Source organism: Belonocnema kinseyi, chromosome 4, assembly GCF_010883055.1.
Source record: "Belonocnema kinseyi isolate 2016_QV_RU_SX_M_011 chromosome 4, B_treatae_v1, whole genome shotgun sequence".
In the NCBI taxonomy this organism is placed as follows: domain Eukaryota; kingdom Metazoa; phylum Arthropoda; class Insecta; order Hymenoptera; family Cynipidae; genus Belonocnema; species Belonocnema kinseyi.
In genome coordinates, this window is record NC_046660.1 from 81,771,778 (window position 1) to 81,797,452 (window position 25,675).

Here is a 25,675-nt window from a genome sequence, read left to right on the forward strand (position 1 = left end):
ACCGTTTATACTTTATACAGAATAGGATTTTGCGAATGTTTAAAAAACTGTATTCCTTCTAAACTATGCTTTATATGTTTCAAAACTCGAATTGAAACTCCGTCTCACGTTGTAAGTCACAATGTAGCTTCAGAATTATTAGAACCAGCAGCTCCAATACTGAAACAACGAAAAGTTAGATTTTGAGGGCCCAAAATCAGTCTAAAGGGAGAAGTGTTACACATTGTACTCTGACCCATCCCTACTCTACTCTACAGCTATATAAAGGCTCGCTCTATTCTTTGAGACAGTCCATATTCTTCAGTCTCATAAGTTACATCTGTAATTTACCATTGAATAAAGTCGCCATACCGAGTGATTCGGTATGACTCATTTTTAAAAAACCAACTTGACTACTTTCGGCATAACAGAGTTTTTGATTAAAGCTTTTATTTATAAATTAAACACTTCAAATTTAATAGCGCTTGATATTAAACAATTTAAATAATTTGTTTCAGTTGAAAATTTAAAACATTCTTAATCAAATACTTTCAAATTAAAATACAAAGAAGTCAAGTTTGAACCCAAAATTTCGTAGCAATCCTGACTTCTCTTTATTGTAGATATTTTCGAAGATCGATTTATCTCAAAATATTTACATTAAAAAATGCACTATAAAATTTAATCTTTACTTCGGCTACCTCAATATTATTTTTTATAACATAAGACTTCTCATTTTTTGTGGTTTTCGACGTTTTAAACATCATGTATTAGTCAATCCCAACCATTTCATTATGATTAATTTTTTAACTTATAATGCACATTTTCTTTATTCTTAACATCTATCCAATTACTTTTCATGTACGTAACTTGATATCATATGAAATTACGCAATTTTGAGTTGAAAATTTCAAATCATTCAATTTTTAATGTTTTATTCTAAAATCGTTACAAATTTGGAAAATTCTGCATTTTCGCTTTTATTTTCCATATTCTTCAATTTCATATCTTATTATTTTTTCATAAGAAATGGTTTAGTTCATAAATTTTAAAATTGAGATGGTATCTTTCCGCTTTACAAAAAATAATAAATTATGGCCATCATACTTATGAAACCGATTGCTCCTAAACATTTTAAGTTCGAAACTATAAAAATGTAATTATTTTATGTTCAAGCTTCTAAATTTGTTAGTCTCGTCTTTCAAATAATATTCAAAGTAACTTGATAAGAATTTCACATATATCCCAAAACTTTCCCGAGATTATTTTCAATAAAAATAGTAAATTCTCGCTGTTACGAAATCTCAATTAAGTTAATATATATTAGAACTGAATTGAAAAATATTTTAAAAAATCATTTATTATAAGGCCAAAGGAAAGTCCATTCGTGGGTAAAGATTTCACAATATTTTGATATGCTACACACTATCTAAGAATTAAATCTACCACTATTTTTGCGATTTTTTTCAACAATTCCGGCATTCTTTGATCGACGTTTGTTTACACGCAGCGGCATTATTTTTACACTATAGGATCACTTCATCAAGTGTATCACATTTAAATCTCAAACATTTAATTTTATCAGTAATATAATACTTTAATCCAGGGAAAGGGCAGATTACGATATCCGTGACGAAAATGTTTTTATGTGAATTTCTGTAGGATTTGTTTCGAGAAACATGAATCTCAAAGTTTTAAATCGATATATATATATATATATAGAATAGCAATTGATTTATCCATTCTTAATGTTAAAATTCTCGCAAAGAATCCCATAAGAATCCGCGTGAAAAGTTTGTCGTCATGGGTATACTCCAATTTCATGAATTACACCAATTTTGCACTGATAATCTTTTTATCTTTGATCGTAATTGATTGTAAATACACAAGGTAGAAATACCTTGGAGGGCTAACTACAAATTCGCACTCGATTTCGACTAACAAACGTGTGATATACAAAAGACTGTGGGGTCAACAATCATAAAAAGAGGTTTCCAGTTTAACGGCAAATCGTCAAAATGTTGCCCCTCATTGTAAACAACATTTCGAGTTACGGCATGGAATCATGCACAAATTAATTGTGCGCTCGTTCAAATTGTTCAATCACACGTTGTGGTCATTTGCAAATTTTCGTGGATTCACACACAGGAACGCACACACAAGCACACGCAATTATTATTACTCACAGACTCGCACTTAATCTTGTCCAAAGTCACGCACACGTCCGCCAACTTCAGTAGTACTCGGCTTGCGTTGTTACACATTTGTCGCTTCATTGCGATGAACCAACCACGAATTTTATGCAACTCATCTTGGCACGATAACGTGTCATGATGCCAGCAAACTCACCAGCCTGTTCCCGTTATATTTGAGAAAAACGTCCTGCCAATTAAAAATAAACTCGAAAACTAGCGACCGATGCTGACTGTAAACTTACGAGAAAATTTACTTCATTATCGGGACTCGGCTTTTGTCTTCGGAGGTTTGAAGGCTTTCATCTTTTTCGTCTTCTTTTGCTTCTGCACTCCCGAACCCGATTGAAAAGCCTTCCAACTATCCACTCGCAATTGTCTCGACTCCTCAAAATTTTTTTGCCACTCCCGTTCGAGGGCTGCTTGAGCCTCGGCTGACAATTCCTCTTCTCGCTTTCGTTTCCTTTGTTCTACGTCTCTCGTCATCAATTCTCTCCTGCAAATCATTTGTCAAATTAGATCAATAATTGGTTAATATAATGTAAGTGTAGAGAGTTTATTATCATAATCTCTACTACAGGGTGATTTCAGCTAGAAAAGTTTCGGACCTTGTTGCTAGAGTTCTGAGCCGGTTATATGACTTTGGGAACGGCAACGAGAATGAGAATATTACCCAGAAATAAATTCTCTGAGAATTTATGAAAATATCAGAATTTATTTTAATTAATAGAAAACTGCATTTTTTCGTTAACTTTCCGGTTGAAAAATCAACTTATTTTTTTAAAGTTTGTCTTTTTTATTTTAAAGTTTACCTGCTTTAGCAGAAATTAAACCTTTGTTTTGTTATAAAAATGCAACTGCTTGGTTAGAAATTAAGCTATAATACTATTTTCTTGAAAACTTAACTATTTCGCAGAAAATTTACTTTTTATTTAAAATTTATATTTTGGTCTTGAAAAATGAACTGTAATATTTTCTGGATAAAAGTTCCAATGATAAAAAAAGCTTTTTTATTACAAATTCATCTGTTTTAGTACAAAATTAATCTTTTTTTATGAAAGTGCAATTTTTTTGTAGAAAATTATTTCTTTTTAAAAAATTCATAGTTTGACCGTGAAAACTCGACTAAAATATTTTTCAACCGAAAATTCAACTGTTTTAGTAGAAATTTAATTTTTTTATGAATATGCAACTTTTTGGTTTAAAATCCTTCTTCTTTGTTTGATAATTCAACTAATTTGTTTAAAACATTTGGTTGAATCGCTTTGTAAAGAAATAACATTTTTGTTACAGATTTATATTTAAAGTTGAAAAGTTATCTCGTTAAAAAGAAAGATAAATAAAATTTCTATATCTGGTCTTCTGATCTTTTATTGTCGTGGAAATCATTATAAACCTATAACGATTTTCCTATCATTTTTTCGCGATTAAAGGAATAATGATTGGAATTATTCTAGAAAAAACTGTAGGAAAATAATTATAGAAATTAATAATGTTAAAATAATTATTGCAAAAAATAGAAGGAAGTATAAATAAATCTTTTATTTTGAACTAATCACACAATAGTACATAAAAATTGACATATTTAAAGAAACTTTGTTTAAAGATGAGGGTATAATGAAACTTAAAAGCTATGAGTATCTTCTACTTTTTGTAATAATTATTTCAATATGTTAATATTATTCATTTATGTACTTACTTCCCTATAAATTTCACTATACTTAATCAAATAATTATTCTTATTAGTAGTCATAAACTCGTGCAAAAATTATAGTAATTTCATTATAGGAAAATAATTTTTAGGCCTATAATGATATTTCTAGACTACTTTTCCCCCAAATATGACCCAAAAATAAAAAACTATATTTTTACGTATCATTGTTACTTTTTAGCAATTTCCGCCGCCTTTTTTATACAAATAATTACTAATGGACAATTTAAATATTTCCAATGTATTTTTAAACAATTTTCAATTGTTTAAACAAGTGTAAATTATTTATACAAATATTTATTCTCAAAAAATATAAAAAATAATTGTATTTTCTGATTGAAATGTAATTGTTTATAATTTTTTGGAATATTACATTTTGCTAAAAATATAATGTAATTATTTAAACAATTATTTATTGTCTATCTCCAAAATTTCTAAAAATTGATCCAGAGATATCAACCTTATTTTCAAATTAATATGCTATGCCACGTTTTCTTGCATAATTACATAATTTTGGTACATTTATTTTAATGTTTAATAAATTTATATTTTTTAAAACAATATTTATTTGCTCAAGCAGTTTTTTTCGCTTACTAAAAAAAACAAAATAAAATAGAACACATATAATTATGTTTCTGACTGTATAGTGTGTAGAAAGAATAGATCAACTACTTTTTAATTGTTTAAACAAATATAATAATAAATAAACAGAAATTTGTTAAAAATTAGAAGAAATGTCTCAAAATTATATAATTATTCTACAAAAAACAGCATAAGATACCAGTTTGAAAAAAGTGGACATTTCTGACTCAATTTTTAGAAATTTGAAAATAAACAATAAATAATTGTTTAAATAAATTACATTTATTGTAACAATTGAAGATTGTTTAAAAAGTCATGGTCAATATTTCAATTCTCCATTAGTAATTATTTGTATGAAAAAGACGACAGAGATTGCTAAAAACCAAAGAGAAAACGTAAAAATGAAGTTTTATGATTATTGGGTGGCTGCGTGGAGGGTGAGGGCGGGTTGGAAATAAAAGTTATTAGCATGGTTTTATTTCGTAGACAGTCCTCTTCAATCCCTAAAAAATTATTAAAATCGATATTGGAACTATATGGAAAAGTGGTGATCCCTTACTGTCCTAAGCTGATTAGTTCATAATATCTCCAGCGCGGATTTAGTTGTCCGATCACTCCCTGTTTTTGTATTTTAGGGCATGGTACTAGACCAATTTTTTAAAAGATTTTCAGTAAATAAAATGTTATTTTCATGCAAAACCCTATTTAAAATAAATCAATTTTACTTATGTAATATTTAAAAACAGTTTTCCAAGCAATTTATATAATGGTTAAAGGGAAAAAATGAATTTAAACGGCACCCAATAAGCTTGCTAAAGTGGAATCCAAGATTTGAATTTAAATAAAAAGTTAAATATAATACTTTATATTTCTGAAAACACAATAAATAATATTTGTATTAATAAATTATAAAAATAATTTCGTGAACAAATTTTTCATATCATAGAAGTTTAAACCAGATTTAAAGTGACCATTTTAGGGTTTAGTGAGATATTACACTATTGAATATAATGTAATTGAAATTGAATTAAATTTGTATTTGTGAACATGTAATATAAAAATAAGTAAACAACATTAAGAATAGTTTATTGAATAAATAAAATTTTAGGAAAAATATATTTTCCAGAGGAACAAGTATAAATTATACTTTTATAAAACGTACAACATGTAAACAGAATCAAGGTTTTAGATCTTTGTTCTAAAGACATTGTTTTTAAGTAATTAGAGAAATAATGGATATATTCTTCATTGATTATTAAATAACATTTTCTCAAATATAAATTTATTTCAATGAGTAAATTTAAACTCTATACTATTCAAAGTTTTCTTCGGGTAATTCTGTTTACGTTTCACTATTAATATTGCTTAGTATGTTTTCGAAAATAAATGTTTAAAATCATACTTTTATTCAAATTCGAAATCTAAAATATACTCCACTTTGCGAGGAATATTGTACGACTTTATAATTAATATTTTATCTTTATTATTAATAGAAAATGATTGGAATACTATTTTGAAATGTTAAATGAGTAAAATTGTTTTCATTAAAAAAATGTTATGCATGAGAATAACATTTTGTTTACTGAAAAATTTAAAAATTCACCTAGTCCCATTGCTTTCTATGCAAAAACAGGGAGTGATGGGACAACTAGCGCCGAGCTGGAGATATTAAGAACTAATAAACTTAGGACAGTTGCGGGGTCAAGTTAAGATCTGAAATATGGAGATGCACAGGGCTGCTTAGGACCCTAAAAAAGTAAAAAAAATTGGCACTGATTGACGAAAGCATTTTAACTCGCGCGTTCGCAAAATGTGCTTAACAAAATTCTTATTTTCATAGTTTTATAATTTTCCTGCATATCATTTTTTTTATCTTTCTGGAGATCTTAAATGTCGCTCAAACTTTCTTCAGTTTTTATATTAACAATTAGTAGGAGATTATTCATGTTCACAGTGGGCAGTATTTTTAAAATTGTCGTCTTCCGGTTCTTCCGGTAAATATGCATGAGTTCTCCCGGTTTATGAAAAAATTAACTCTCTTTGCGAAAACCACAGTTTTTTCACATACATTATTAATTGCGGAAGTCCGTAATAATACAGAGATGCGTCCTATTGAACACTAGCAGTAAATGCACGCGTGCAAATCGCGCGTTCCCGTCTCTGAATTTCTATTTACTAACATTAAAAAATGCAAATTTGAAAATCCATTATTAAACCAATTCTTTCACGTAAGGTTTTAAATATTCTTGAAACAGAAATTAATAATAAATAATTTCGAATTGCAAGCGTCTGAAAAAAAACATACGAACGATTTTGGACAATTTAATTAGAAAAAGGGGTTGAATTTTATCATTTCTAAGTCGAAGCGCTGAAAATAAAACAATTTTTATTTTATTTTGAGAATCACTGAAATAGCACGATTTTAGATTATTGTATCGAAAATATGACAATGTAAAAACGTGAAAAAAAGAATATTTTAAGATTCAAATTTTCGAAATTGGGTCATTTAAAATTCAGAGGAAATGGAATGGTATTCTTTATAATTAAAAGCGTTCAAAATTAAATAATTAAAGATTGAAAAGTTGTAAATTTGAATAATTTGAATTGCTTCTGAAATTTTAGAATTTTAAATTGTCATTATATAATAAAATTACAAGTTAACATTAAAACTGATTAGACAACTTTTTCTAAAATGAAAAATTAATTGAATTAATTAAAAAAAAAACCCCTTTCGAAATAAATAGTATTTTTAAACGGGAAACGTTAAAAATGAAACAATTTTTACTCCCGAACGTTGAAACGTAAACAAAGTCAAACTTCAAATAAAACTGAAACAAAATTTTGTCACTAAAAATGGTGATATTAGAACTTTTTATACTCAAACCCTTTAAAATTTCAATTATTTGAAGTAAATTTAAATTACTTAAAAGTTAATAATTGTTAAATTGCTAATAATAATTTTCAAAATTTAAGTAATTAAATTTTAATTCCAAAATTAAAACCTATCAAAGAAAAAAATTTAAGATTTAGCGTTCATGAAAATTCAGAACTCTGAAATTGTAAACACTTAAAATTTCCGAAATGATCCATATAATGATGTATCAATTTCAGATAGTTTAACTTTCATCGTTTTTTATTTTAAAATTAATTAAAATTTTTTTAAATTTCAAATCCTCCTTTAGAATTATTATTCATTCTAGAAATTTTCGAATACACAACCATTTTCAATCGGAAATGACTTATTTGTTTAAATCTTTAACTAAAAATTGGACAATTTTAAGATTTTACATTGAAAATTAAAAATTAATATAAAGAATATAAAACAATATTGCTATGATATGATTTCAGTTTTTGACATTGTACAATTTTATGCTTTTCAATTCGAAATTGCTTAATAATTACATCTAAAATTAATAAATTCAAAACTGACTATCAAGGACCTTAATACGAAATTTTGAAATATGTAATAGCGAAATGGTCCTAAAATGATGAATATTCCAATTTAAAACTACAATATTGGAAAATTAAAAATTCACAACCTCCAAAAATTAATCTAAAAATTAATTTAGGAAAAAACTTTAGTTTCAAGACCTCAAAGATTAAACTATCTTATAATTGCACATTCAAAATAAAATTTTTAATTAAAATTATAGAAGTTTTAAAGACGGTAAATATATCATTAATAAGTATCATATCATGTAGTATCAAGCGACATTTAAGAGGACTGGATAGATTTTTAAAACTAAAATATGCGATTTTTTCAAATCAAAAATCACTTTTTAATTATTCTAAAAACTTAAAAAATTATATACTTTCTGGATGGGAACTTTAAAAAATTTCAAAATGCGCGAATTATGAAATACGGGGATTTTGCCGGTGTACTATTTCAATTCTCCCGGGTGGTTGGCCATCTTGATGTTCAATGGCCCCCTGCTTTCAACAAATCATTTTAAAATCTACAAGAATAGTGAAAGAATTATTTCATGTGTAAAAGGCTTTTCTAATGGTGGAAATTTATTCGAAAAAAATGTTGGTAAGCCTAGGAAATCATAAATGTTGGCACAGTAAATTGGTGAAAATTTGTAATTTACAGTGCTAACATTTATCATTTCCCAAGCTTATTAAAATTTTTTTCGAACACATTTCCACTAGTAGGAAAGCTTTTTGATACATGAAATAATTCTTTCACAATTCTTGTAGATTTTTTAATTGTTCTTGAAAAAAGGGGACCATTAAACATGAATTATTTCCTACAGATTTTTAATAAAATAGCTGAAAAAAGTTGGGGGGACACTTAAGAAATCCAGAAACACAAAAAAAATGGACATGCTTGAAAATATTAAAACTATTAAAATAAAAAAGGTTATAAGTACATTTTGCGAATGCACGAGTTGAAGGCCTTCGACAATCAGTGCCAAACTTTCTTTACATTTTCAGGGTTCTAAATACAATACTTTTCCATATAGTTGAAAAAGCTGAATGTCAAGGAATTTTTTTCAAATTTAGGGATTAAAAAAGTAGCTTTATAACTGTACTTAACTATTCTTTTGAAAATTCGTATTTTTGTTTGAAATTAATTTTTTTTAAGTGAAAATTAAAATATTCACACATGTTTTTGATTGAAAATTAAAATATTTTCTGGTTGAAATATAAACTGATAAATATTTCCTTAAAAATTGATCCTTTAGGCATGTAAATTTAATTACTTCATTGAAATTTAAACACTTTTGCTACAACTTTTTTTGTTGTTGTTTAAGATTAATCATTTTAATTAAAAACTCATCACTTTAGTTGAAAATTATTTTTTGTTGAAAATTAATTTGATTAATGAAAATTTAAATATTCGCATTGAAGCTTTAACTATGTTGTTGAACATTTGTTGTTGTTTTTTGTTGTTAAAAATTAATTTCAAATTGAAAATTTAGCTATTCAATTTTTGGTATTTTTTTTTCTTTTAGTCAAAAATTCGTCTTTTTTGGTAGAAATTAATCGTTTAGCTTGAAAATTAATCTTTTTGTTTAAAAATTGAACTATTTTAGTCCAAGGTTTATTATTTTAGTTGAAAATTCATCACTTTGTTTGAAATTGTAATTATTTTTTGAAAGAAGTTTTTTTTCGTTGAATATTGCTCTTTTTAACAGAAAATTTAACTATTAAATGTTTTATTGGAATTTTATCTTTTTAGTTCAAAATTTTTTAAAATTTAAAATTCAACTATTCCAGTTAAAGATTCATTGTTTTAGTTAAGAATTTATCTTTTTGGCTAAAAATTCATCTATATGAAAACTCGTCTTTTTTTGGTAGAAAATTAATCTTCAGTTATAAAAATCATTTTAAAAAAACTATGCGGTTGAGAGTTAAACCGGTTTGATACCATTTTTTTTAAATTTCATCTCATCCAGTGGAAGATTCATCATTCTAGTTAAAAATTTATCACTTTGGTTGACAATTATTTTTATTTGTTTGAAATTTTTTTTCTAAAAATTCAACTGTAATCTTTCTTAGAAGAAAATTCCACTATTTCGCTGAATATTAATCTTTTTTAATTAAAAAAATCTTTTTTGTAGATAGTTAAGCTTTTTGGTAGAAAATTAAACTCCTTTTGTCAAAAATTCATCTATCTTGTTAAAAACTTAATATTTAAAATTTGAAAATAAAAATTTGTTTGAATTATTGTTAAAATTCAGACCCTACGTGCAAATTTAATAATTAAATAAAAAAATAATAATTAATCGATGGTGATAATATATTGAAATACATCTTATAATATAATTTGACAAAGCTTTCTAAATTAAACATATTAACTGAAGCCTAGAAACTGAAAAAACAGCATTATTTATTATAAATTCGTTAAGCTGTATACATTTTCCCATTCGATTGTTTAAAAAAATGCGAAATATTTTAATGGCTCACTAATATGAAAAATTATACCTAAAACAATTTAGATACCTGGAAAAAAAAATTAATTTTCTACCAAAACAGACACATTTTCAACAAAGAAATATTATTATTCAACCAGAAAGTTCAATTTTTAACCTACGAAGACGAATTTTCACCAAAATTGTCGAAATTTCGAACAAAACAAATTAACTTAAAACACAAACAGTTGCATTTTCAACGATCTTTCTTTAAAGCACTTGAATTTTAAAACAAAACAAGATGACTTTTTAAACAAATATAGTTTAATTTTGAACATAGAAATATTAATTTTCCATAAAAAATGACAATTTTTCAACATAAAATAAAATTTTTTTAACAAAATAATTACATTTTCAAAAAAGTAGTCGAATTTTTAATATGATAATTAAATTTTTAACATCATAGTTGAATTTGGTACGAAAAAAAATGAATCTTCAACAACCAAATTAATTTAAAAAATAAAAGAAGATAAGTTTTAACCAAGTAGTTCAATTTTCAATCAGAATCAGAATCAGAAAAGATTAACTTTCAAGGAAAAATTTAATAGTTGATATTTAAAAAAAAAAAAAGATTTTAATAAAAAATAAAAAATACCAACGTGTTCAATTTTGAAACCAAAAAAAAAATAAATTTTCTACCAAAAAATTTGAATTTACAATAAAAACATCAATGTTCAATCAAATTGTTTCATTTTTCAACTAAAAAGAGCAACTTTTAGCCATAGATGGATAGGTTAAATGTTTCGTTGCGAAAAATAATTGTCAACTAAATAATTCAATCATCAACTAAATACAGTAATTTTCAACCACAAGAGATGAATTCTGAACCAAAAATTCAGTAGACTTTTCAATTAAAAATAAATACATTTCATCGAAAAATTGTTGGATTTTCTGATTGGTTTCTAATAAGTAAGTTAACATTTAAGCAAAAAAATGGGAAAAAGCGGAAGTTTTTTGAAAATTGGGAAAAAATAATTCAGCAAAAAGGTGAAAAGTTGAGTAAAGCTTCACTAGTAAAATGAAATTACTAATTTTCATTTTTTCAAGTATTTCAAAAAATCCTTATTTATAAAATTCTCCTTTCCAAGTCAAATTTGTAATACTTTTAGGAGTTTCAGTGTTTCAAATAAGAATTATAATTATTCATTTGAAATATTACTTGTTCCAGATCCGAAAAATAATTTTCTCCGAAAATCGCTGTTCCAATTTAGAATTATACTTCACTTTACTTATTTCTTTAATTCATGTTTAACTGAGAATTTTATTATTTTCGAAAATTCCCTGAACAAACTCAAAATTATCATTACTTTCAAAAAGGTTCTGTTTAAAGTCAGAACTTTATACATTCTTTTAGAAAATTACAATTTAAAATTCAGAGTTACATATATAATTTGGAAAATTTCCTGTTCAAAATCATAAGTTTTATATTTTGATTTTTAAAATTAAATAATTCATCCAACTGAGCTAAACAAAATTTCAAAACACTTATAATATTTATTTTAGTAAATAGAATGACAAATTTCGGATTAGATAAATTAAAATCAAATCAAAAAGAATATTTCGCTGCACTAGATAAAAAAAATGTTGTATACGCGGCTTTGGATTATTGATAGAAATTGTATAGAAACCTTCTGCGTTCCATATCTGCGAAGAGTTTCATTGTCATAACCCAGACAGCATGTGTGTAACCTTCCTCTGTTTCTTCTTCTAAAGCTGGAACTGCAGCACCCTCAGCAACTTTACCCTCTTTCTTAAATTTCTTTTTCTTTTCTGCGATCTGTAAAAAAAAACGGTTTATTGACGACACAAGTAAGAACCCGGATAAATTAAAAAGAAGGGTCCTACCATGTGATCCGTTCGAGCTTTTGCTTCTTCAATAACATCCATACATTTCGCTCTCGTTTCTTCACATTCCAAAGTTTTCCAGGCTTTGTTAACAACTAGAATATAAATTAAATTAAATGATGAATTCTTGTAATTTGAAAATCATTTATTTTTTAAATTAAAGAAGTTTCATTTACTTTCGAAAGCTTGTTGCGCTCTCTCTGAATCGTCCTGGTTTTTGTCTGGATGCACCAATATCGACATCTGCAAAATATTGGATATTATTTTCTGTTTTCCTAGGTTAAATTTTAAATTATAAAATATATATATTTACACGTCGGTATTTCTTTTTGGCATCTTCAATGGATGTCGCTGGGTCGATTTGAAGAACTTCAAAAGGATTTAAATTAAAATACGAAGAACCAGGACGCAAAAGTCTTTCTATTTGTTGCTTCGGTGTTAAAACCGAGTCTCTTTTTTCTATTTCTTTTACCTGGAAATTAAATAGGTAATATATTTTTTAATGTATTGGAAATTCGACACCTGCAAAAAGTAAACATTTAGGATGGCCACTATTTTTCTAATTGTCGTCTCCCGGCTTTCTCCAGGTTTAAAAAAATATATACTTTTTTACATATGATCAATTTCGGAAGTCGATAACAATCAGCAAACCTTTAGCAAAAAATCTATTGACTTTGAATCATATAATAAGTAGAATAAGGAAATTTTTGTGTCTAATGAAGGAAAATACAGATCTATTGGTTACTATTTCCTAACATGAAAAATATAAGCAAATTAAAAATAAATCACATTTTTTTTAAATTAACGAATCTCGAAATTAAATGATTTCAGATTATTACTCTAAAATTGAATAATTAAAAATTGAAATCGTTTGATTTTGAATAACTTTAAATTAAAGGCGATTAAAATTTAACAATATGAAATTGAAAATTAAATTGAATCTTTAAAAGTCAAGCCTTCAGAAAATCTAAAATTTTATATTATTATTACATAAAAAATTATAGTTTAATGTTTAAACAAATTAAAAATATTTTTCTAAAATCAATAAATAAATTGAATTTTTCTAAGAAAAAAAAGTTCAAATAAATAGTAATTTTAAGTGTCAGACATTAAAAATAAAATAATTTTTACACCAGAACGTTGAAACTTAAACGAATCCGAAAATTAAAAACTATACTTTTTTATACACATTTTTTATACACAAACTCTACAATTTCAGTTAGTTGAAGCAAATTTAAATCGTTAAAAAATTAATCAATTTTAAATGGTTAATTTTATTTGCAAAATTGAAATTTAATGTTCAATATGAAAATGCATAACTCTAATATTGCAACAATTCAAAACTAAAGAAATTATTCAAATACTAATGTATCAATTTCATAAAATACGATTTTAATGTTTGTAATTGTACAATTTTAAGCTTTTCAATTCGAAATCGATTTCGATGAATTAGATAGAAAATTATTCAATTTAAAACTATCAAGGTTTTTAAAATTGAGAAATTTTACATTCAGAACCTCGAAAAATTAAGGAATTAAGAATCAAAGATTTTCTAATCAAATCAGTTGAAGCAAAAAACTTCAGTTTCAGGGCCTCAAAGGTTAAACCGTTTTATAATTGATCATTAAAAACTATAATTTTAAATTAAAATTGTTAACATTTCAAAGATGATAAATATATTATTGACATGAAAAACGACTAGATACATTTTTGTACTAAAAATGTGTATTTCTATCCAATTAATCACTGCTATTTTCACCCTTAAAAATCGATGGATTTTAAATATTGTGAACCCTTACGATTTAATTAATCTAAACACTTAGAAAATGATATGCTTTCTAATTGGTGACTTTCAGAATTAAAAACCTGAAGCGTTAAAAATTAAAAAATTTTAAACTTCGTTTGAAAAATGAAGAATTTTTTGATTGGGATTCACTCCTGATTATAAAAATTCGACTTTTCCTTTATTCTAAATTTCTAATTAGCTTTTCTTTATATCGGTACATAACAATTCACTCTGTTGTAAATTATGAATATTCTCAACAAAGCTAATTAATTAACGAGAAAAGATTACTAAACGGGATTAACCAATTTCAGGTTAGGCTTGTCACGCGATTTTTTTCCTTTTCCCCAAGGCCGTTCAAAAAGGGAAAACATTTCTTTTTGACATTCTGAAAATTTGAATCAACCAAGACATTGTGATTTATCATAAAAGATTAAATTTGCAACCTAAAAGCACGTTTTACGCTGAAAATTGATTGTAAATACTGATGACGTTTTGGCGAGCCCGGGCCAGTTGTATATGACTTATCGATTACATAATAACAAAAACGCTCCGTCTTTAGATATGCAATTAATAATAAATACCCTTAATTTTATTTTGTTGAAGAATTACAAATACCTCTGTGTAGAATTCGTTAAATTCCTCCTCTTTTGCGGGAATTTCTGTAGGTAAACTCGAGTTCATGGCGGCCATCTTGACTAACTAAAAATTCAAGCGATTTCTGCGCCAGCCGGTGGAGAAATTTGAAATCTGATTCGAAATTTCTAATTCGGTCGTTGGTAATTCAGGTTTTGCTTGTTGCCCTTTACCCAGAAGTCCTTGTCCGTCGAGAAAGTCGCGGGAATCATGGCGTGTCTTTGCGAAGTTAGCGTGTTTCCTAAGAGATTTCGTTAGCTTTCAGTTTTAATTTCATTTTATTTTATGTTTTGAAGGATTGTTTTCATCGACAGTACCACGTGTGAATTCAGATATTTCAGATTTTCGGTGAGGAAATATAATTTTATCTTTCGTTATACTTTACGTACGATTGTAAGAAAGACCTTTCATCCCAAGGAAAATATAGAATGTTTCTATATTATTATCAATGCTTTCCTTACAAGTAGGGGTGATAGTGGATAATAGTATATTATTAAAAAGTGTAATATTTGATATTGAAAAGTATTTTTTTTATTACAGAACAATTGTTCTGAATAGCAGTTTTAAACAATATCTTGTTTTAACTTATTTACGTTATGTTGACCTCGGAGAAATAACTTTGATAATTATAATTATGGAAAAAATTACTGACATTAGTTGTATAAAATTACTTGATTTTATTTTTATATTTCAATTTTATTTTTTTTTCTACTTACGTTACGAAGAAGAATCACACCAAAATTGATTTTGAGAAAATTAGATCAAACTTCTTTTACAGAATGTATTTTGTTCAAAATTGTATGTTTAAACAGATTTAATATTGTTCCCCAGTCATTAAAAATTTTCCTGGTCTGGAAAAGGAATTTACTGTTCATAATCGCCCATAGGTCGTGTTTTTTGACCGATTTAAAAGATTTTTTAGAAATGCTCAGCATTAAATTTTTAAGAGTGCTGTGAGTCACGATTATAGTTAAATTTTTTTACACGGCAACAATATATAATCAAATAATGTGACAAAATTGGCCTTTTCAACTTTTATCTCAAGAAAAAATACAGAAAGAAAATCACTAACAACCACGGAATTATTACACATGCACTTAAAGAACAGAAACAATTCTATTAATATTTAACTTCAAACAATTAACAATTTTTATAAAGAAATTCTGACTAGTGTTTTTTCTGCAGAAAAAATTGCTCGTTTCACGCTAGTTGCTCAGATTATTTATAAAAGTCATAATTTACAACGAAAAATTAGCGTAAGTTAAGATTCACTGTTTTTATAAACATGTTTATAAACAAAATTTCAATAAATGAGTTTTTCTAATAGCTAAATGGATTTTTTTACCAAAAGCGATTGACGATTGTCTTTAAAGGCTTCGAAATTTTTATCAAACGCAAATAATACAGATTATTAATAAACTAAAGTAATTAAAAAATAATTTATGTGATTGTTATTGATATGAACTAAGATTTATCATTTTTATATACAAATGAGACGTTTTTTTCAATAAAATTGTACTACCATAAACTATCAGTGATTCAAAAACTAGATATGAGACACTTAATAATAATTTCTATTAAAAAATGTCAATATATGCAATATATGCTGTTTAATCCGAGAGAAAAGATATTTTGTCTTCAGTAATTTTTTTGGTAAGCTATTAAGGCAGTTGTGTTGCCAAAAGTCAGATATCTGAAAAAGATCGTTTTTTCTATAATTTTAAAAATCAGAATATTATAACTGATGTCATTTCAAATAAAAACATTTTTTGTAAAAAATGTTGAAATTCACAACCAAAAAAAAAACATTAATTTTAACCATGTTTTTGCAATTGAGTTTTTCCTACCCGTCGTTTCTTACTAATTTTTGAAAAATGATTGCATTTTAATAAATGACGGCTTATTTTTTCTGGGAAAGCATTCTCTACAACTCTACTGTTTCCAATTTTGAAAGTAAATTTTTCAATGGCTGAAATACTTTAGAACAACTTTTTTTTCAAACATTTTTTAAACGAACAATTCTACTTTAAGATTATTCAGTTATTTTTAAATTTTGAAATAGTAGAGTTGCAGAGAATGTTTCCGCGGAAAAAATGAGCCTTCATTCATCAAAATGCAATCGTGCTACAAAAATTAAAAAGAAACGACGGTCAGAAAAAATTCAATTGCAAACAACATGGTTAAAATTAATGTTTTTTATTTGAATTGACATCAGTTATAATATTTTCATTCTTAAAGTCATAGATAAAACTATTTTTTTCAGATATCGGACTTTTTGCACCAAAACTACCTTAATTATGATACAGAATGAATTTGATAGAAAAATCTAAGAACTAATACAAGAATAGGGTTGTTTCGCGATTTTAGATAAAATAATTTTTTAATACATAATTTGAATCTGAATCGAAGTTGCGTTATCAGTTTTGTTTTGTTTTGTGTCGTTCAACAGAAAAAAATTATCAAAAATTGAAGGCGGTAGAACACTTATTCAAATTGGTGTCACGTGGGTGGCACGTGACTCAGAGGTTCTCATAATTATCTATCAATGTGACGATGCGAAACTCATGATAAAGAGATTAGGCCACGGTCTGCTGTCAATTTAGACTATTTTTATTTGATAGCTTAATTTGTTAAGGATTATGTGACAAAAAAATTATCCTTTTGTAATATTTGCTTTAAGAGTCAGTAGTATGTTGAAGGAAAACAGTAAGTGCAATTATTAACACATTTAAAAATCTTACATATTTACGAATTGTTCAGTAAACATGACTATATTTAAGTGATTTTTCAATGAATTCTTTGTACATACCAAAAATAAATAAATATATATGTATATATATATTGTCGGTAGATTTTCTCTATTGGTTTTTACGAAACCCTCCATTGACATTTTTTTAAACAATATTTTACGACTTGTATTTTCGATTTGCACATATCCAAAACAAAATATCGGCTCAGAAAAATATATTTAAGAATCACTGACACATTCGAGCTGTGATTGGTGAAAAATCCGACCCCTTTGACGTCAAAAGGGCCCTCCAATCGACATCGTGATAAAAACTTCATATTTCAACATTAAATGAAAAATAGTAAACAATATTTAAAAAATATTTTATGGTCGTTTTTATAATTAGAATTTTATATACTATAAGATCCATTTATTGGAAAAATTATATCTGACTTTTGAAACAACCCTATTCGAATCCAAGATTGATTCGAGTGCTGAGTTTTAATATATTTATTAAAAGTTTTTTATAATACTCTTATTATTATTATTATTATTATAAATATCAATTGTTACAGCACTTTTCTGGTTTTTTTTCTATGTGAAAATGATAAGAATATAGTTTTTGTAGTGCACAAAATTATTTATAACAAACAGATAAATCAATTGCTAAGCAATTTAGTTGGTTCAATATGAAAATTAAACTTTTCATAAAAATTATTTTAAAAAAATAACTTTTTTCTACAATCAAACGGCAGATTGTGACATTCTTTTATAGAATTGTTATTAACAATTAGGCAAATTGATATTTAGTGTCTGATGTCCAGTTTTTCGGCCACTGTTAGTTTATTGTCGGATAATTCCAGTAAAAAAACGTTTTTTTGTATGCAAAAATGATAATTCTATTGTTTGTTTTAAAATGCTTAGAACAGTTGCATACATTATTTTTAAATTAATTTCGTTGGTTAATCGTCGCAACAAAGGCAATTCCAAAAATAAGTCAAGAAAAAATACTTTTTTTGTATGTGGAAACGGCCGTTTGGGACATTTGTTTAAAAAAATCATTATTAACAACATATATTATTTAGGTTTGATAAACCTCGAAATACGAGTTTTTGTTTTATTCGTAAAAATCAAAATTAAAAAAAAAATACATTTTTGGACAAGCCTTTCGAAAAAATATTATAGATAAAATTTTGTTCGCCCAAAAAAGAGCTACAAATGTGTTATATGTCAGTTTTTTATAGGATGCGCAGATTTTTTTCAATCGGTAAAAATATTAACAATAAAAAAATGTAATTTACGGGAAAACGACGCAAGCTATGAACTAAATTAATGTGCAAGTTTTACATGCAAGAAAGATCTAAAAATTTGTTATAATCTTTTGTTATAAAAATATATTTAAAAAAACAACAAATAACTATTTGGAAAAACGACACAAGCTGCAATAGCATTATATTTAACAACATTTTTTTCCTAAATTATATATAAAATTAAATTTATAGTAAAAAGACACAATTTGCAATCAAAATTGAAATAAGAAAATTTTATTTTTGTATAAGATGTGCATTATTTTAAATTATAAAAACATGACAATGAAAATACATCTTTTTTAATATATGAATTGTAATAATATAAATTTACTGAAAGGACATCGATTTTTATAAATTTCAGTTTGAGCATATTAAAGAGTGTAGTGTCAAATTTACATTCAAGGAATTAAATAGTAAGGACGAAATGACAAATCTTAAAAATAAATATATAATTATACTTATAAGTATCACAATTTAATTATCAATGGTGATATTTAAAAAAATTCATGATAAAGAGAGCGTTTTTAAACGTATAACATTTTTTTTATTTACCTAGTCTTATCTTTTTCGGACCTTTTACTATCGTTGTGAATGCATCTCTGAGGGCCTAAAATATATCTGATTTTTAAAAATAAATTTGTTAATGGCTGGAATCTCTAAAAGATCATTTACATTATTTAAAAATATAACATTTCTTATAAAAGTTGGAAATACAGGGGTCACAGTGCAAAAGAAGTTCAAAAAGGGGAAACTGTCATTCCGTCGAAGAAAGAAAACTGTTTCTTCACGTTAGTCGACTACATAATATCAAAATTCAATTACGAGCTTTGCTTGAAATCTTACATACAAACCATAAATAATTATGAATGAAATTTGTTGTATTAGCTATCAAAAATATAAAAATGTGTAATTAAGCATGTTATCGGGCTTTCCGCTACTGGCCTAAATTTGTTGTGTCATATAAATATTAAAATAATATCATTGATAAATATTGATTTTATAAGTTGTGAAAAAATGTTCTCTAGCATCACTGGGATACGAACCCTGATTTTTAGATTGCCGGTCTGGCCATGCTCTTGCTCACTAAGCTACGTTGAGTGCGAGATTAATCTTTCACAACCTCAACAAAGAATTTAGGTCGGTAGGGGAAGAACTGATAAAATCTTTAATTATTGAATTGTATCTGTCCAAAACCTATATCCCATCAAATTTATATAAAAATGTATGCCTTAATAAAATATTTAATAATGTTAAACCACAAATTAATAATTATTTCAATACTTCTAATATTATGTACTATCATACTCTTCTTAATTTTAAAAATACGATATATTTAAAGCATACAAAATATTTTTTTATAACATAAGCAGTACTTACGTATAAAGTTATTTGAAAGTTTTTAGACTCGCAATACTCCTATTGGAGAATCTAGAAATTTGTGCTAACCTGCTTTAGTATATACCTAAGGCTTATTTTCAAGGAAGGTCAGAGAAGTATTATTATGTGTGCTTTTCACATTGTGTAGAATATCGTGTAAATATACACGATATTCATTATTTTTGTTCAGTCGCGTCTTACTCGTGAATCGCGCAGTTGATAAAGACTATCTTACGGTTCTTGAGATCTTAAGCACCTAATTTATATACGACAATGATTTTGTACGTTTTAGAATTTTCAGGGAGATTAGGAGCCAAGTTAAACCTTGAACTAAAATATGACTTCAGCAAATAACTGATGCCGTATATTATATCTTTAATTGTTATACTCGATGACAAAGGTTTACGGGCAAACTAGCACACACCTTCTTCAGCTAATATTTGAATAAAGAATAAAAAGATGAACTTCCATTATTTATATTAATTTTTTTACAGATTTCTACGTCATGGGATCAGAAGGAATCTAAATGTATTACATAATACAGCGATGTTCGATAAGAAATGTTGCTAAAAACACTCCTATGTTTATACACTTTACGCGTTTTTATAACACTCTGCATGAGTTACTCATGTGTTTTTAGCAGTCGTAAAATTATTCTTAAACTATGGAACACTGACTTAAAACGTGCTGATTGGATAATAGTCATTAAGGAGGAACACGCAATGAACAAAATCTATAATTTGTTAATGCCTTTGAAATATGTTAAACTTGTACTTTATTTCACATTAATTTTCAAATTATAAGAATGATTTATTTACTGTAAATCAATGTGAAATTTGGCATCGATGATTTGATAGGAAATGAACTACTTTGATATTCTAAACACCAAAAGGGGTACTATCATGAGGAAATGGAAAAAATGAAGTTATATTGCTTCTAACTGTCTCACTCGTTTCAGAGAAAACAAGCATTTTTCTGTGCAAAGGGTATAAAGAAGCTTCCCAAATGAGGACGTGGTTTTACATAGAGAATCCGAATGAATAATAATTACTAGTTTTATGTTTAATTTAGCCTTTCCTGGAATGTGAAACTGTTATAAGTAAAAACAAAACTTAGAAGGTGGTTATTTTGTGTGTTTTTAGAATCGAATCTCTATGTGAAATCGCACCCTTCACTTTCCGGTAGCAAAAAAGTATTTCTTATCTATTTGTATTCGAAGTAGTATATGTTTATATTTAATCTTAAAAACATTTTCTGTTATCACAATGATAAATATGATTTTTAAATATTAAACATGATTTTGAAATTGGAAACGCAATATGCGTAGTATTATGGAACTTGCACGAAATCTGCAAACTATTCCACTTTTTTGTATTTTTCAACTGCGCATTTAAATTTGTTGTCAGATAGTATTATCTACCGCATGTGCCTCCTTAAAATCCAAATATACCAGAACGTAAAACCAATTTTGAAGTCGGTAATAGAAGACCAATCGTAAAGATCATCTGGAAGAGGAATTATAGCCAGAGATCAAATCGTAATAGCTAAGTTACAGCAATAAAATTTTGCTTACCCTTTAATACTTAGGGTAATTATGTTTATTTTAAAATTTCGTCGATATAATGGAAGACAGCGAAACATTAGTAGGTCCTTTCAAAGGTGAAACTTTCTTTCTTTAAAAGTTACAAGCCTTCTTATCATGGTCGTGCCGCTAATGGTTCTTCGGTTCTATGTTACAGCTCGGCTATGGAGGTCTTTAGAATTAGGGTGGTTGTAATGAATAGTCTATCCTTTAACCTCGCTCTCACCTAAAAGATGTCTGGGTAGGACTACTCAAACTGCCATAGGCAAGCTTCTTTCTACGTTCTAATTCGCACCGCATCTGCAAATTCACACGATAAAGTCTCCATCGTAAAATTACACGCTCCATACCAGCGCGATTCGTATTACATTAAACTGAAAGTAAATGTAACATCAATTTGCACTGCTAGACAGATTTTTCGCACTGAAAATTTTCATTCAAAAGAAATAAGAACATTGAGCGGATTGCTCGAAACACTAAACTGATTAGAGTAATTCGTTAATTTATTATCTTCATTTCCAATATTTCTGTAATAAATGCCATGAGATCATTATGTGGGTCTAGACTTTTGTCCCTTTATCAGACTGTGAAAGACTGGCAAATAATTATAACAATATTGGGCCAACACTTGTGCCATGTATACACACGTAATATTTTTCTATAGAAATCGAGCATATAGTTTGGAAATTTCGATATTTCAGCTTACGAGCAACGTATGAAAGTCTACTCAATTTTACATTTAAAAATTGTCATCACGTCCCCTCACAAATTTTGTGCCTTTCGTGAAAGTTCGTAACATTTATGCCCCTTGAATAATTATAGTTACCCGATACCCTGATTTATCAGGACATATTCTGATTTTTTATTGCTGCCCACTTGACCGATTTTGCATTTTTCATGATGGTTCAACATTTTTGTTTGAAGTATATAAAAATACATAAACTACATGAATTGTCAATCAAATAATTAGGTTTTCAACTTATAATAATTAATTTTTATCAGAAAATTGAAGAGTTAATTCACAGTTGAAACAGATAATTTTCAACGAAAAAAAAGGAATTTTCAACAAAATAGTTCAATTTTCAAACAATGTGATGACCTAATTAAAACAGACTAATTTTATAATTAGGAAGAGAAATTTTTATCAAAAGAAGATTTTTCATGCTCAACTAAAAATGTGAAAGTTGATATTTCGAACAAAAAAGGCCATTCACAAAATATTCCCCCCCCCCATTTGTGATGTTTTTTCCATTGTTATTAACATGGTCAATGATGCCTTGATAAACCCCCACCCACCCCTAAACTTATCACGTATTTTACGAATTACCCCAAAAAATATTTCGATTTTTAAATAAAAAACAGTTTAATTTAAGAAGAAAATACGACTTCAAAAGAAACCTTGAATCCTTGGTCAAAAATATGTAAGTACTACCAGAGGAGATGAGTTTTCATACCAAAATGACGAGTTTTTAACCAAAAAAAGTTAAATTTTCAACAACAAAAAATAAATTTTCGATATATTTTTGTAAATGAGAATGGAATAATTAAATTTCCAGTTTGAAAAATTAATTTTCAACTAAAAAAAAATCTTAAACGAAGTAGTTAAATCTACAACTAAAAGGAAACAAAGTTTAAAGAAAATAGTTAAATTTTCAACAATAGAAATTATTTTTTAAACAAAAAGATGAATTTTTACCCAAAACAAATAAACCTTCAAATAAAAACAAAATAGGTAAACTGTCAACGAAAGAAATTAATTTTTAATGCAAACTCCTGTTAAAAAAAAAGAACAAGAATCCAACGACCAAATTTAGACCACACAAACATACAAAAAAATCCTATGGTAATCTGAAAAAAAATAATTTTATTTTCGGGCAAAAATAACAGGAGTTTGCATCAATTTGATTATTGGACGTTAAATAGGATTTTTAATTTGTATTTTAATCTAATTTAAATGTTTTGTATTTTAATTAATTTGTAATTAAAATGACAAATTTTTACCTGAAATAGATAAACTTTCAACTTACAATGAAATAGTTAAATTTTCAGTAAAAAAATGCATTTTTAACAAAATAATTAAATTTTCAATCATAAGGATGAATTTGCAAACAAGAAGTTTAAATTTCTATACAAAAATATACATTTTCAACAAAAAACGAAATAGTTGAATTTTCAATAAAAAAATGTATTTTCCATTTAAAAAAACTAATTTTCAACCGAAGAAATCAAGTGTCCTAAAAAATCAATTAGTCACTAGGACAATTAATATTTTTATCACAAAAGAGGAATTTTCAACCAAACAGAATAGTTCAATTATCAGTTAAAAAATTGATTTAAAAAAAGTAATAATTTTAAAAAAATTTAAACTTATAAATAAAAAAAATTAATTTTTAACAAAGTATTTCGACCTTTAAGTAACAACCAGGAGTTCAATATTTTAACCAAAAGAGATCAATTCTAAACGAAAAATGTAACCGTTGATATTTCAACCAAAATAGATTAATTTTAAACCAAACAGTTGTGGCTTTTAACCAAAAAGATGCAAAACTTCTACCAGATTAGATGAATCTTCAACTCAAAAAGGTCAATTTTTAACCTAAGAGAAGGATTTTAATGAAATTTGTGAATTTTCAACAATATAATAAAATTAACTTCAACTTGACTTTGTCAAGAATTCCCTGCCACTGTCAGCTTTTCCCTGATTTTCTGGCATTTTCTTACTTGTAGCTCTGCAAAAGTGAATGCAATAATTAACATGCACAGATTCTACTCTATTATTTAAATAAAAATGTTGACCTCCAAATAGTGGAAAACCACGTAAAACTCCATATGGAATATAAAATTCCGCGTGAAATTCGAGTGATAAATTAAAACAATGCACATGGAGTTTCTCGTGGATTTCCACGTAAATTAAGGAGAATACGCTGATTTTGCACATGGATTTCTATGTCGATTTCCGCGTAGATTTCCACGTAGAATTCCAAGTGGAATCTTTTCTAGAATTATGGAACGAAAGAGATTAATATAGCATACAAGGTACACAAAATTCAAAAATGCTATCCATTTTGGGTATCTCTTACGGCTTACGGATATTTTCTATGTAAGATTATGCTTAACGGTCCTTGTAGAACTCCATGTGGAATTCCATCTAGAACTGCAGGTGGAATTCGTACAATGATTTTTTCACATGCAAGGAGAAAAATAGGTGTTCAAAATTTAGAGAGCCAGACAGTCTTTTAACTTGGCCAAATGGTCCTTCAAAATTTTTTTCGACATGGTTAAAAATACTCTTATTTGATCGCCAGTTTTACTTTCATAAGGACATCAAACTCACTATCAGGGATAACTAAGGTAACTTTTTCGGGATGGTCAATACGCACATATTATTTTCATATATTTCGAACATCCATGAAGGAGCAGATAAGCCATCGCGTATGGTCAATTTCTTGATTTTTGCGCGTCAATTATGCGCGTGAAAATTTAAATGGTATTGCTAATTGGCTCCAATTAGCATAGCGGACTCGTAGACCGCGTGCTGCCAAAGTGCTATCCGTTTAAAAAAAAGTTTTTACTCACTATTCCCGTGTAAAGTGAGTGCATCTATTGAGGATTCATTTAATGTATCTTATTCTGTTAGTACCTGTTTTAAATACGATCCAGTCGAGTTTCCGAGAAAATCAGATCGACCATCCGAGATTTCCAAACCGACCCTTCACAATGATTGGGTCAGTCAGCTTGAGATGACCGAGTCGACGGTCCGAGACAATCAAGTCGACTTTCTGAGATTGTCGATTTGGACGTCTTGTTTTTACCTTCTAGAGATAGACGCTTTAGCCATACTCAAGAGCTGTCCTGTAGTCGACCCTGCAATATGGTCTGTCTGCACATTTATATGGCCAAACAGACCTTCCATTTTTCTCCGTGTGGGATAACTCTTTTAAATAAAGCGCTCTTAGTTAAAGCGGATTAAGATTCTAATTTTCTGAACAAGCTGCCTGGTCACACCATGCAGAAATTTTGGTCGGGATTTGC

At 27.1% G+C, this 25,675-nt stretch overlaps 1 protein-coding gene across 1 annotated transcript; it reads right to left on the minus strand.

Annotated features, from left to right (window-relative positions):
• Nucleotides 1-1,321: 1,321 nt before the first annotated feature.
• On the minus strand, nucleotides 1,322-14,738 carry LOC117171903 (dnaJ homolog subfamily C member 8). The gene is made up of 6 exons (XM_033359552.1): nucleotides 14,629-14,738; nucleotides 12,541-12,699; nucleotides 12,404-12,470; nucleotides 12,228-12,322; nucleotides 12,011-12,159; nucleotides 1,322-2,667 (listed from the first exon to the last, which is right to left on the minus strand). The coding sequence occupies exons 1-6, from the start codon at nucleotides 14,701-14,703 to the stop codon at nucleotides 2,433-2,435; spliced, it is 780 nt and encodes a 259-aa protein (XP_033215443.1). The 5' UTR covers nucleotides 14,704-14,738; the 3' UTR covers nucleotides 1,322-2,432.
• Nucleotides 14,739-25,675: the final 10,937 nt, after the last annotated feature.

Excerpts from the sequence above, each read along its gene's own strand:
- LOC117171903 (XM_033359552.1), bottom strand. The coding sequence starts at position 14,703 with ATGGCCGCCATGAACTCGAGTTTACCTACAGAAATTCCCGCAAAAGAG. Across the intron at positions 12,700-14,628 it reads TTAACGAATTCTACACAGAG|GTAAAAGAAATAGAAAAAAG; the intron begins GTATTTGTAATT and ends TTTAATTTCCAG. Across the intron at positions 12,323-12,403 it reads AGCGCAACAAGCTTTCGAAA|TTGTTAACAAAGCCTGGAAA; the intron begins GTAAATGAAACT and ends TTTATATTCTAG.